The sequence below is a fragment of the Barbus barbus genome, assembly GCF_936440315.1.
Source record: "Barbus barbus genome assembly, chromosome: 14".
NCBI classification, from domain to species: Eukaryota; Metazoa; Chordata; class Actinopteri; order Cypriniformes; family Cyprinidae; genus Barbus; species Barbus barbus.
Window position 1 is genome coordinate 24,639,575 of NC_136742.1, and position 14,553 is coordinate 24,654,127.

The following is a 14,553-nucleotide window of genomic DNA, read 5'->3' on the forward strand; positions in this document are numbered from 1 at the left end:
TCCATAATGTTAACAGACTTGTAATTTCACATAGGTGAAAAGAAGGCCGTTTTGGACAGCAGCCCCTTCCTTTCAGAGGCCAACGCAGAGCGTATCGTCAGGACATTGTGTAAAGTGCGTGGGGCGGCTCTCAAGCTCGGCCAGATGCTCAGTATTCAGGGTAAGAGAATGCTGTTTGTACTGTATATAACAAGTCACCACGTTGGACCAAGTCACTCCTCAAGGATTTATTGGGGCCACTGAGGTGTCCCCCATGACTGATAGTCTAAAGATAATATAACCTCATGTGTCCTTCGTTTCATTATTTTCCTCAAACGCTACCATTCTGGACACACTTGAATTCATTTTTTCTTATGTTCTTAAAGATCTTTTTATCTAAAAGCTTACACCATCTTCTAATCAGGTGAGCAGCGACAAGCATTTTTCTCGAGCACCAAATCAACATATTACAATGATTTCTGAAGGACAGTGACACACTGAAGGCTGTAGTAATGGCTGCTGAAAATTCAGCTTTGCAGTTACAGGACATTACATTAAGTATATTAACAGTTATTTTATATTGTAACAGTATTTTACAACAAACCTATTTTTACTGTATTTTTGATCAAGTTAATGCAGCCTTGGTTAAGCATTAAGAGACGTCTTTCAAAAACATTAAAAAATCTGACTGATCCCAAACTTTTCAATGTCATTGTAAGTAGGAACTAGTACTGTAAATAACAGAAACTATTTATTTTCCAGTTCATAACTCTTGAAAAGTCATTGCCTCACGTCCTTGAATCCACTTCTATCTGCATTGACTAGTAACTCGAACATTGTCTGACTTCTTCTGTGACACAAATGGCTCTCTTCTCTGTGCAAAATATGTTGATTATTTCTGGTAGGCATGGGAGGTAATTCTCCCCTGCTCTGTGTGCATTAGTGTGTATTGGGAAGCAAGAACGAAAGCATCTGTGTCACCCGATCAAGAATGCAGCGCATAGATTATTGTAGCACGGCCTCCCTGCATGACATTTCCAAATGTCGGTCGCAGCTCATGCACTGGACTCATGTATCGTGTCATTCTCATCAAGATAGGCAGTATTTTGTAAGCTGCAGATCCCTACGACTGCCAGTGAAGGACAGCGACAGCGCTGGCATCGGCAAGGCTCAAAATAAGCCCACAGCTATGCCAGAAACGTGACCTTTACACTACACTTCAGGAAGTTTTGAAAGGACAGCACAAACAATCGCCCATCAAGACGTGACAAAACTGAAGGGAAAGCATCATGATTTACTGATGATTTTTTTTCCATACCTCCTTCAGGAAAACTAGTCCTGTCCAAATATGGTTTATTAGCCCACATTCCTCAGCGACATTATCAGCTGAGAAAATGAGAGTAATCTGGGTCAAACAAGTGAAACAGGATTTAAAAAAACACGGCAACCGTAAAGATAAGCTTTACTTTTACTTAAGATGTACACGGAGACAGTCATGGAAAAATTGAAAATCTTCAACTCTGCAGGAGTTCAGCATTTCAATGGGTTTGAATCCAGCAATTAGTTATTTAGCACTCTCTCTCTCTCTCTCTCTCTCTCTCTCTCTCTCACTCTGGTTTCTTAAGACTTCAGTGTTTGTTTACAGTGGCATACATCTGTCATACAGTTTCTTGTTGTGAAACCATCTCTAAAATCCTGTTTACTGTTATGGATTGACTTTGAACTTCAGCCAACCGAGTAAACCTGTAATATGACAACAGATTTATGAAAGATTACGCAACATGAAATGCAAGACTGTATTTTATTGTAGGGCAGGGCATTTGAAAATTCTCTTTTTTTAATAATTTCATATTTACCACGTTTGTATATCACAGTTCAAGCGGTTTCTCAATGATTTTTGAAGAATCATGTTACACTGAAAAATATGCTTTGCCATCACGGGAATAAATTACATTTTAAAGCATATTAAAATAGAAAACTTTTTTTTTTATGTTGTTTTTAAATGATTGGATCCCCCAGGAAGGATGATAATACCAGCTATAAACAGCACCATCATTTTCATTTGGCATTTGTTGAAGAATAGCATTGTACTGTACCAACACTAGATGTGTGTTTAATGTTTCAGATGATGCATTCATCAACCCACAGCTGGCCAAGATCTTCGAACGTGTGCGTCAGAGTGCTGACTTCATGCCCATCAAACAGATGATGGTACCATCTACTTAAAAAACTTACAAAATATTTAATTGTTTTACATCTGAAAATCATATAAACTCAGAATAAAAAAACAACAACTACACATTGCTTGCTTTTTCATCTGTGCAGAAAGCCTTGAACAATGACCTGGGCCCAAACTGGAGGGATAAACTAGATATGTTTGAGGAAAGACCCTTTGCTGCTGCCTCTATTGGTCAGGTCCATCTGGCCAGGATGAAAGACGGTCGAGAGGTCGCCATGAAAATCCAGGTTGGTCTGAAAGTATGATTTTAAACTTCACTCTTAAAAATAAAGGTGCTTGATGCCATGAAGCTTTTTTGTTTAAATGGTTTGTCTATATAAAGAACTTAACATCTGAAGAACCTTTCTGTTTAACAAAAGGTTCTTTGTGGCTGAAAGAGGTAAGAAAGAAATGTTTTTTAAAGAAACTTTGACTGAATGGTTCTTTGTGGAACCAAAAATGGTTCTTCTATATGGCATTGCTTTGAAGAACCTTTTAAGCACCTTTATTTTTAAGAGTGGTCCTGACGATCAATAAAGCTTTAAGGTGAGTTTACAGTTAATTTTAATGGGATGCCACACGAGATAAAAAATTTTGATAGTCATTGGTCCATCAAAGATGATTTTATTCATAACCCATTTGTATTTTCTTTTTTTAATGGAGAAATAATACTTTTTTTTTAAATTAAGAAAAAGTTGCATTATATTTAGTGAAATTTGTTAGTTCCATTTCCTATCAGTGACATGCAACATAAAAATTTATAGTAATAATCACATCATTCAGAGGAGCATGGTTTCTTTGTTAGCATTAATCTGAAGCGGCAGTAGTACAATGTTGCCCTTGTGTTAGCGCTTTCCACACCAAAACCACAGACAAAGCTTTCCTCCTATTACGTACATGTACTGTAAAATGCCCATTTTTAACAGTCTTCTAATAGGTTAATTTGGAGTACCAACTGCTTGAAGTCCAAAGAGCAATTACCGCTAACTGCTTTTGCAAACGATATCGATCTGAATGTTTATGATTAGATGACCTAAATCTGGACATCTCTCCTCTCAACTTTTTTTAGTAAAACAAACAGTTTTGAAATGTTCTGAAACAAACTAGCCCACCAGTATGCGCTCAGCAAGGTCAAGGCTGTTTTGCTGGAGGTGTTTTGTGTTGTGTTTCTTGTCAGCGGTCCATGTGTTCTTCCCCCTGATGCTCTTACCGGTTTGAACTTGTTTTGGTTTACGAAATGAACTGCTACTGTGGAATGTTTTCTGAGCCCAGTGTAACCTACTCTTGGTTTCTGCAGTACCCTGGAGTCGCACAGAGCATCAACAGCGATGTGAATAACCTGATGACGGTCCTGAGCATGAGCAACGCCCTTCCTGAAGGTGATGACCATACATTTAATTTTTAGAGTTTTAGGTAAATAAATTATTGGATGCATGTGGATGGCATTTGCGTCGAAATGTGAGCACCTTACATTATTTCCTAACCCCACCAGTCCGTTTACTTCCTGTCTGGTTTTTGTCATATAACTACAAACATAAAAGCACATAAATCAAATAAAAAGGTCAATTGTCACCTGATGTAGTATAATGTAACATTACAAGATGCAGATGCGGTTTTGCAAGTTGTACATCTTCTTCTGTCAAGGTTCCTGAAAAAAATCATTATTTTTTTATTTTTTTACAGGAAGTATAGACCTACAATACCGTTTCAAAGTTTGGGTTTTAAAAGTTGTCTCTTATGCTCACAAAGGCTGCATTAATTTGATTTTTTAAAAATGTAAACAGCAATATTTTGAAATATTAATATTATATATATTCATATTAAAAGTTTAACTTTTTTATTTTCTATTTTAATATTTTATAATGTAATTTATTCCTGTGATGGCAAAACTGAATTTTCAGCAACATTACTCCAGTCTTCAGTATCACATGATCCTTCAGAAATCATTGTAATCTGATGATTTGGAAATCAAGAACCATTTCCTGTGGTTTCAATGTTGAAAACTGTTGTGCTGTTTAATGTTTTTGTAGAAACCATCATTGATGAATAGAAAGTTCAGAAGAACAACATTTATGTTAAATACACTTCTTTACTGTCCCTTGTGATTTATTTAATACAGTAATAATTTCTTTAAAATCCTACTAACCCCAAACTTTGGAAAGGTAGTGTACATTTTTGGCATTTTTGACCAGTAGCCAAAGTCAAAATAATAAACTAATGAAATTGCACTGATTTTGAAACATTCGTTGACCCCATTCTTTCCAAGAACTTAAGTGTCAGTGCACTCGAATCTGTGTTTAGTGTGTTTCAAACTGAGAACTGGGAGCTCAGGGCCTGTTGGGTCTCAGTGGGCTGATGGATCTCAAACTGCACGGTGACCAATCAGAGCCCCAGAGCCTCACACACAAGCTGTGTCCTGGTTACAACAGCGTCCACTGCTACATGATCAATGCCAGTTAAATGTTCAGCTGTCAAAGAAGCTTAATGCTCCAAACATAGTCTGAACTTTCATTTGAGCTTGTAAATGCCACCACAGTGTTGTTGATCCTCCTTTTTGCCAGAAGAGAGAAATGACACAAAGCAGATACCTAAGATATTTTTAATGTCTTGTCAACCTTTGTGAAAAACAAGTACATGTTAGCATTATACAGTTTTGTGAAGTTAATGTTTTCAAGCACTTAATTGCAATGAAATACAGTTTGTTTGTTTTTTTACATTAAATGCAAGTTGTTAAATTTAAAGGGATAGTTCACCCAAAAATGAAAATTCTGTCATCATTTACTCACCCTCAACTAGTTCCAAACCTGTATGAATTTATTTGTTCTGCCGAACACAAAGGAAGATATTCCGAAGAAGGTTTGTAACCAGGCTGTTTTGGGGCACCATTGACTTCCATAGTAGGAAAAAAAAAAAATACTATGGAAGTCAATGGTGCCCCAGAACTGCTCTGTTTCCCTCATTCTTCAGAATATCTTCCTTTGTGTTCAGCAGAACAAAGACATTCATACAGGTTTGGAACTACTTGAGGGTGAGTAAATGATGACAGAATTTTCATTTTTGGTTGAGCTATCCCTTTAAGAGTTCTTTTTTTGACCCACTTAGAGTGGTGGCCAAAATGATTAGAACACTAGGACTTTCACCAGCTCAAAAAAGGTTTTAAGTCAGTTTTTAAGGTAGCTTTGCAGGTAGGTTTCTTGACGCATCTTGGAGACGTTGCCGCAGTTCTTCTGGATTTAGTCTGTCTCAGTTTGTTCTGTTTCTTCATGTCATTCCAGACAGACTGGATGATGATCAGATCAGATCAGATCTCTGTGTGGAACACTGGCTGTTGACAAAAATCTCACTGGATTATTACAATTAATGGCAAAACGAATGTTTTGAAATGTAAACTGATATTTCCTGCTGACACGCTACAGCAAAAGATAGAAATAACTAACTTTAAAGCCATTTTTTAGCTGGGGAAAATACTAGTGTTCTAGTAATTTTGGCCACCACTGTAAATAGGACATAAGTATATCTTTATGTGTAATATCATATTTACTTTAGTTGTCTTTGAAATATGGTTAAAGTGTACTGCCAAATGTACTGACAAGAATTTATGGTAAACTAAAATTGTACTTGAATTTCTATTGAAATTTGCATGACATTTATTTGAAAACATTTGTAATGATCTTCTTTAAAGCATGACAATAAAACATTATTAAAACTAGGGACGCAATTCACTCAACTCGCAATGCGATACGATTCACGATACTGATTTCATAATGCGTTTTTCTCACAATTAAAACAATGTTCTTCGAAATTGTACTTTAAAGTCTTAAATTTGACATTGTTAGTCAAAACTGCACTTTTTAAGTGTTGTTAAAGCATGTGTATAAAGTGTACTCTAAGTACACTTAAGTGACTTTTTTTTTTTCCCAAAATATAATCTGCAAGTAGTTTGTTTTAAATACACTTTTAAGATTTGAAGTACACTACATTAAGTGCACTTCTTTTTCACAAGGGAAGTATAAACTCTGAAGAATTGTGAGTGCCACCTCTTGGTGACTCGAATTTCTTTTTTTTCTTTTTTTTTTTAAATATGAACTAACCTACTGACTCATGTCTGACTGTGTCTATGAATGTGCAGGTCTGTTCCCGGAGCATTTGATAGATGTGATGCGACGTGAGCTGGCGCTGGAGTGTGATTACATAAGGGAAGGCAAGTGTGCTCGGAAATTCAAGTGAGTGAACGGAAACAACCGGGAGATATTTTTCTCACTGATAATTCAGAGCATCCCATCATTGTATTCGTCAATCTACCCCTCAATAAAACCACGGGTGGGCTGTGGGATCAAAAGCGGCCTACAGGACATTTCAGGCTGTTATGTGCCTGATATCCAAGCTAAATCCATCTTCTACCATAATACCTTTGAAAGGAAGGTTTACACACACAAAAATAAACACTACAACTGCTCAGAATGATTGTGCACTTCTGTATCCTCATATAACAGCTTCTCTGGAGCGTTGTGGCCTCAGCACAGGGCTAAAAATAACCGCCTAGCTTGTAGGCCAGGGATTGAATGATTTGATCTTAAGGAATAGTTTGCGTGTGGACATTTTAAATATAGCCCAAATGGAAATAATAAACATTGACAACAAGCCCGTACCCTGTGTCCTGTCCTCTACTGGGACCCTGACTTCACAGGGGGGGGGTGAAGAATGAAACGCATGTTCCAAGAGAGAGATATGGTTACATACATGCCTTCAGGATGAGATGCATGTCTTTTACTTTTGAGCAGACCAATGAGACTCTCAGTGTTCAGCAGATTAGCTCTTTTCAAAATGATGTAACACTTTTGTTTCCTGCAAGTATTGACGTAGTTTAAACACATTGCGCACACAGCCTCACATCCGAAAGAGCTGAGGACATAATCAAACACATTCTTCTAGAATATCTTCTCTTTGACAGGTAGTCCAATTGATTTTATTGAATTGGTTCATATGGCCAGTTGACCTTTAGATGATCTGTTACTAAACTCACAGAATCTGGATTTCTCTGTTATCTGTTTGGATAGTTTCCGTAAAATGACATTTAATACTATCCAACTCCTCCATAGACTTAAATTAGAAAAGAGCTTGTCTGAAAGCTTTATTAAAAATTAGATTTATAGAAAACATTAATGGAATATAATAATATAGTTAAAAGTGAACTGATTCATTTGAGTCATCACTCAGTAGTGTTTACACAGCAAAAAGTTACTTTCTTTTTCACAGTTTTTGTCTTGTTTCCAGTACAAATATCTAAATGTGGTTTATGTTTAAAACAAGAAAAACCAGCTATGAGTTTAAGAAAAATAAACTTGTTTTCCCTTTCAATTGTTTATTTTTCATACCCCATTTGCATATATATATATATATATATATATATATATATATATATATATATATATATATATATATATATATATATATATATATATATATATATATATATATATAGCAAATGGGGTATGAAAAATAAACAATATATATAAATAATAATAATATTATTATCAATATATTATATTATTATTATCAATATATAATAAAAATATATATATATTTCTTATTTCAAGAATAAACCTCACTTAATTTTGATAATTTCACAGAAAAGAGAACTTATTATCTTGCCTATACAATGACTTTGCAGTGCTGAAGTGTGCAGCATCATTTTTAGTAATTACATATTTACTGCCACTGGATTACGTTGCATGTTGTGTAAATCTGTGTGGTCCGAGTATGCTGTTGTCATCTTTGATATAGATATATAGCATCATTATAGTTAGTATAGCTACTTCTAATATTCACTTTTCTTGTAGCTAGATATTTTTCAAATGACTGTATTTCCAATTTGACTTACCCATTACTGCATGGCAAGCTATAATTTAAAGCTGACGTACCCAAATTTTAGGCTTCATTGTGGATATCCTCACACCCAGAGAAATAGCATCACTGTTTTTCCCACATCCCTTCAGAAGCAGACGTTTATGTGTTCATCATCACGTCCTGTCTGTGGTACACATGCGGGGTGGTATGCTTTTACAGGGATGCTGACTTGTGCTCAGTGACTTAGAAGCTTTGTGGTTTTTGGTAGGGAACTTCTGAGAGATCAACCCTTCTTCTACGTGCCAGATGTAATCGACGAACTCAGCAGCCAGCACGTCCTCACCACCGAACTGGTGCCTGGATTTCCCTTGGATCAGGCTGATGCACTTTCACAAGATTTGAAAAATGAGGTATAAAAATGAAACAGTTTCTACAATGAATGAGATGGGGGGGGGGGGCTTGCTTCATAAAAATATGGGTCAATTTTGCATTGGTTTGAACAAAAGACGAGCTTATATTTATTCAGTGAATTCATAGCCTTTTGAAGTGTAACCCTCACATTAAACCATTTCTTGATTCTTGTCTTTCCGTCCTCAAATTAACTTTTCTTGAACCATTTAAGGCATTTAAGACTATTTATGGCTTACATCTAAATTTAAGACTTTAGGACTAGCAGAAACATATATGTTCAGACCTTCTACAAACATTTGTAATTGAATGATGAATTGGTTACTACCTTGTTGGACTGGAAAATATTTTCAGCTTACTTTCTAGTACTTTCAGTTCTCCTACTGTGATTTATAGTAAGAAGCATCATTATACGTTTAGCAAGTTATATAAGCAAGTTAAAATTTAGTGTGTTTTTTGTTATTATTATTAATTGTATATATTGAACAATTAACATTCAAAAATTATAACAAAATGTTACAAATATGTTCACATTTCCTGGAAGAAAAAATAAATAAAAATAACAAGGGGGATATACATCAATAATCACAATAAAAAAGAGGAGTTTAGTTCTTCGAGTGTGTTCATAAACGATTTGAAAGACCTTAAAGCTGATTTGAGGATTTATTTTGAAAGTCTTCGATTAAAATTTGGTGTTGTGTCAGGCCACGTTATATTCTATGATGCCGGAGTCCCATGGTCTCAAACGTGGCCAGTATGGAAGCCAATGAGCTTCCTGAAGTATTATCGCCACCTCACGGTGGAAGGGTTTTATTGCATTAGTAGGGCAAAGTGTAAACAAGGTCATATCCATACCAAAAAAACAAGAAAAAAAAGTTAAGGAATGAAGTTTAAAATAAATAAACTGTGTTGACCGAATCGTGAATAGAGGAAATGATGCACACCGACATAAATGAAGGCAATAAATGTGACTGAAATTTTTAAACAGACCATACAACTATGATTTAAATGCTCATTATTTATGTAGTTTGTAAACATTGCATTAAAACATTGATTTGTTTTGAGCTAGAACTGATTTATAACTTTATACTAAGTACCGCATATGCATTAAAGCCTAAATACTGTGGATTCAAAGCAGTTTAGTGCAGGTGTAGTAACCATACTTTTCATTTTTGCACAGATCTGCGAGAACATCCTGATGCTATGTCTGAGGGAGCTGTTCGAGTTCAGATACATGCAGACGGATCCCAACTGGTCCAATTTCTTTTATGATCCACAAACCCACAGGGTAAGAGAGAATGCCACTATCACTGATCTTTCCTGGTTGTTTACACTACCAGTTTAGACCCACTTGGCTGAATTTGCTTTAAATCTGCTTGAATAAGCTTGAATAAAGAAGCTGAAAATAAGAGTTTTGATGTATAAAACATTTGTTTTGGTCACAACATAATTCCCATAATTTGTTGTTTTGACTTTACTATAATTCTAAAATGTAGAAAGTATGAGTAAAAAATGATTTGGCGTGTCCTATCTTTTGACTGGTGTAGCAAACATGTATATTACTATTAAAAAGTTTTTATTTTGTTTTTTGCTGTTGATGTTTTTGCTTTTTATTTTTTTAGAAATGAATAATTCTATTCATCTAGGATGCGTTAAATTGTTCAAAACTGGCAGCAAAGACATTTCTAATGTTACAAAAGATTTCTATTAAAAAATAGTGTTATGTTGTTATTATTATTATTATTAATACAAATAATAATGGTTATATTAATAGTTTTTTTTTTTTTTGAGCAGCAGATCTGCATATTAGAATGATTTCTAAGACTGGAGTAATGACTACTAAAAATTCAGCTTTACGATAAATTATATATGAAAATATATTCAAATACAAAGTAGAATTTTTAAATGATAATATTTAACATTGTTACTTTTGAGTTCAAAAGTCTTCAAAACTTTACATTTATACCATTTTTGTAATATTTATTTTATATAACATTTCTACCATTTATTTACAAAAGTTTATTAGAACATTTATATTAACTTCCTACCAACTCCACAGTGTGTATATATTGATTTTATTTATTTATTGTATTTGAGTATTTGTACAGTAAATCAAAAGTGTGTTGTTTTGGCTTCATCTCTTGGTATAATCAAGCTGGTCTTCAATCCACAGGTTGCTTTGCTGGACTTTGGTGCAACAAGAGGGTTTGATGAGAGTTTCACTGATGTTTATATTGAGGTAAGACATAAAATTGAAAGTTAACTTTATTTAAATAAGTATTTCTTTCTTTAACTGATTGCATCTTCCTCTTTAAAACAGGTCATCAAGGCTGCAGCAGATGGTAATCGAGCAGAAGTGCTGAAGCTATCCATAGACATGAAGTTCTTGAGTGGTTATGAGTCTAAGGTAGTAATATACCAGATATTTTTGTTTCAAGCTGCACATATGACAAAGAAGTGATGTTAACACAACCTCTTCTCCTCATCCAGGCCATGGAAAATGCCCATGTGGATGCTGTGATGATCCTGGGTGAGGCTTTTGCCTCCAAGGAGCCATTTAATTTCGGGGCTCAGAGCACTACAGAGCGCATCCACAACCTCATTCCCGTCATGCTGAAACAGCGCCTCATCCCTCCACCAGAAGAAACCTATTCCCTGCACCGCAAAATGGGCGGCTCCTTTCTCATCTGCTCCCGCCTGAATGCTAAGCTAAGTTGCAAAAACATGTTTGATGAGGCCTACAGCAATTACTGGAGCAACAAGAAGAAAGGACCAAGCCAGTGACAGATAGGGCTTATCAAACAGGAGAAACTGGGATAAGCACAAAATGCTCCGGCCAATCACTCGAATGTAAACAAATGGCACTTTTGTCTCGGCTCACCCAACCGTACCATCATACATGTTTTGTTTTTGGCGTTTGTTTTTCCTTTTGAGTGTTTTAATGGGAAATAATATCCATGATTTATCCATGGTCATGTGGTGCAAAGATTGCTATTCAAACGGATCTATGTCCCTACGGAAATTCCTATTGGTTACTCATCAGGTGTGGCGATTGGCTGTAGAACGTTTCATAACCAAGCCAACAGTTTTTTCCAGGTTGCTGGACTACATTTGTGACGACCGTCTCCCTAAATCAGTATATTAACTCTTGTTTATTGTTTGAGACCGCATTACTATGTGTATTTTTCTTCTTTTTTTTGGTTTGTGATTTGTGAATATTACGCACGATATTGGCCAAAGTATGAAAAAGGGAAGTCCCTGAATGAGAAGATCGGAAGTCAGGGCAGGTTTTGATGCTACAGTCACATATTTGTTATCAATGTGTAGGTTGGCTATAAGCTTGCTTGTTTTAGCCTGTTGAACCACCACAACTACTTTGTAATAATGCATTTTAAAAAGCTAGGATATTAATAATGATGGGATGAGGTGTCACTTCTCTGATGTGTGAGATGTAGGCACATTTAAATTCATGTACGTGAAGGTGAGAACTTGAAAGCATTATGGTTTGATATCAGAGCATTGATGGAAAAGGCGTTTTTCTAATGTTCCTGCTATTGGCTTTCTTACTAAAAAATTGTGATAAAATTTTCTGAATATTAAATTTTTGGAATCAACAGACCAGTCTTACATGTTTATTAGCAGGCTTGTTGTTTTGTGCTCATATGACCATACAACATAAATACATGGAATTTTCAACTATTAACAGTTAAAGCAAGGCTGTTTACATGTACTGGTTTAAGACCAACTGAAGTTTGGTCATTGCATTTTCATTTGTTGGACACCTAAGAAGACCGTGATGGGAGTCATGGAAGAGCACATTAACATGTTCCACAATGTTCAATTGAGAAGATGCTATATTTAAGCTGGGACACACGTAGGTATGGTTGAAGGTATGGTGCATTGTCACCAGTACTGCTGGTTTATCAGCTGTAAAGACATAAATTTAGAATAATTTAACGTTACAAATTATAAATTAAATTGTCCAAGATGCAGGTGCAAAAAGGACTGAACATATGAAATTACCATTTGCAGACTAGTCCTATAACCGTTAGATGTTTCAAGGAAACCTGTATTTAACTGGCAACATTTCTCGCAAATACAATATTCAGATATAATATGAAAACTAGTCAAACATTGTTCTAATAAGTAATTACCTGGAATTTTCTTCAATGCTTCTTCAGTGTCAGTTCCAGCTCGTGATGTCACAGGACTGAAGGCCAGTATCAACTGACAGTCCCATAAATCACTCACTTTAACTCCCTTGAGCTGGGCAAGAATTTGCTTGTCCGTTCCCAAGGTTCGACCACAAAAAAATGGATGCACTCTGACCGAAGGCTCTGCAAAAGAGAAATATATTAGGAAGGTGGGTATGAAATATAACAAATTCAAAATAGAAGCATTTTCATTAGTGCTCTCAGACTTCAGGAACCCACTATATGTTTTAATAATGCTAAGTAAATATTCACAATCTCTTACTCTGGTTTACCTTTTCACAAATCTATGTTTGCAAAAATGTGGTTTTGAGCACTTGGATGAAAGGGCATGTAAGAAATCAGAATTTGTACTCTTACTCACTGAAAGAGTGAGTCTGCATGGGTGGAGAGTTCATATCTGTTGGGAAGGAGCTTGGAAATGTTCTCCTGCTTGACGTTCCCTCTTTACCCCAGTCCTCTTTTCTAGTGGATGCCTCAGTGAGACTGTTCAAGACCTCAATGTACGGTTTCAAGGATGCCTGTGCTGCTTTGAGCTGATCCTCCATTTCTCTAAACGCTCGAAGAGACTCCTTCAAAACATCCTGTACAGCAGCATCATCTACAAAAAGTCATAAGGCCGCTATGAAACATCTCTTTAACAAAGAGAACTACATTGTTCTCTGCTACAACTGAAAATGGTAGATTTGTAGGTCATAAGTAACTCACTGTTTTTGTACATTAAATGCTTCAGTGCACCGTCCAATGTTTCTGGGCCATGTTGAAGTGAATCCTTTCAGGAATCAAATAAGAATGACAAATGAGTACTCACTTATCCATTAAATGGGGCATGCACATATGCACGCAATTTAATCAATTTACATTGTATTTGGTTTCTGTAACATGACGTTTTACTGTTAAATATATAAAATGACACCTAAAAGTCACAATTAATATTATATTAATGTTCAAGCATATTAATATTAAATATTTGCACACCTGCTGGTTGTCAAATGTTGTTGGTTAGAAGTCATTGTTAAATAAAAAAATAAAAAATGCCACTTAGTTTGAAATTTTGTTGTCTAATACCATGAAACTCCTTCTCTTTTAGGAGTGACTTGAGTGTGCAAATATTTTTGGAGTTCAATTCCTTGACCAGCATCTTGACCAAACACATTACCTTCACTGTGTCTGTGATCAGTGTCATAATTGTCCTTCTGAGCTGAAAGTTCCTAATACCAGGAAAAAGCTCATTCAGATCCTCTCTTGTCAAAGTAAGGATTTGAGCATCATCAATGTTTGCCTCTAGAAACAGGTGGACATAATGGAGCATGTCACACTGCAAGAGCTTAGTTTAATACATATATATTTTACATTTGTCTTGGGGATGTGATAAATAAATGGCATTATCAGGTGACATACATACCATCTAGGACAGAAGACTGAGAGATGGCATGGATTTGCTCTCGGAGAGCTCCCTTCACAAGCACACTTTTATATAGACATCCTTGCCAGCACATACCCATAACATAGGAAGCAATAATAGTGTATTTTGTATTATTAATATTAGTTAACGTTAGTAAAGAAAAGGTATTACATGTTTGCTAATTGTACCTTTTCGTTTGTAGACTTCCATTTGTTTGGATTAATCAACGCTAATCCACTGGAAAAGAGAGGACCTCCGCTGTTAATTTCTGGTGTATTGAAACCGAAAGTTCATGTTGCTAAAACTAAATTGGTTCAATTCTGTATCCACACTGACTCCGGTTCAGTCACGGCGTCTCAACCGCAGCAAGGAGTAAAGACAGAGGCGTGTCGAAATCTGATCTAGGACCTGCAGTCTCCTGCGATAGGTTGTTTCGGCGTGAAGACCCGCCCCTTTTGGTATGTTGAGGGAAGAGCGTTTTCTCA

At 35.8% G+C, this 14,553-nt stretch overlaps 2 protein-coding genes across 5 annotated transcripts in view; one reads left to right on the forward strand and one right to left on the reverse strand.

Moving 5' to 3' along the window:
• LOC306880433 (atypical kinase COQ8A, mitochondrial-like) overlaps positions 1-12,170 on the forward strand; it is a 26,040-nt gene extending 13,870 nt beyond the window's left edge. For 3 of the 4 annotated variants that reach the window (XM_079433930.1, XM_079433932.1, XM_079433931.1), the window contains 10 exons: positions 35-160; positions 2,105-2,190; positions 2,305-2,445; positions 3,495-3,576; positions 6,327-6,420; positions 8,313-8,454; positions 9,633-9,740; positions 10,626-10,691; positions 10,773-10,859; positions 10,943-12,067. In XM_079433930.1, the coding sequence (XP_079290056.1) occupies positions 35-160; positions 2,105-2,190; positions 2,305-2,445; positions 3,495-3,576; positions 6,327-6,420; positions 8,313-8,454; positions 9,633-9,740; positions 10,626-10,691; positions 10,773-10,859; positions 10,943-11,236 (1,226 nt within the window). In that variant the 3' untranslated portion in view covers positions 11,237-12,067. Of the gene's footprint in view, positions 1-34; positions 161-2,104; positions 2,191-2,304; positions 2,446-3,494; positions 3,577-6,326; positions 6,421-8,312; positions 8,455-9,632; positions 9,741-10,625; positions 10,692-10,772; positions 10,860-10,942 lie in introns of all 4 variants that reach the window. The other variant, XM_079433929.1, reaches the window with a different exon arrangement.
• Positions 12,070-14,374, reverse strand: LOC306880435 (uncharacterized protein). Its single transcript, XM_079433934.1, has 7 exons — positions 14,257-14,374; positions 14,069-14,149; positions 13,823-13,947; positions 13,372-13,435; positions 13,028-13,264; positions 12,607-12,789; positions 12,070-12,379 (listed from the first exon to the last, which is right to left on the reverse strand). The coding sequence occupies exons 1-7, from the start codon at positions 14,276-14,278 to the stop codon at positions 12,174-12,176; spliced, it is 918 nt and encodes a 305-aa protein (XP_079290060.1). The 5' UTR covers positions 14,279-14,374; the 3' UTR covers positions 12,070-12,173.
• Between the last annotated feature and the right edge of the window lie 179 nt (positions 14,375-14,553).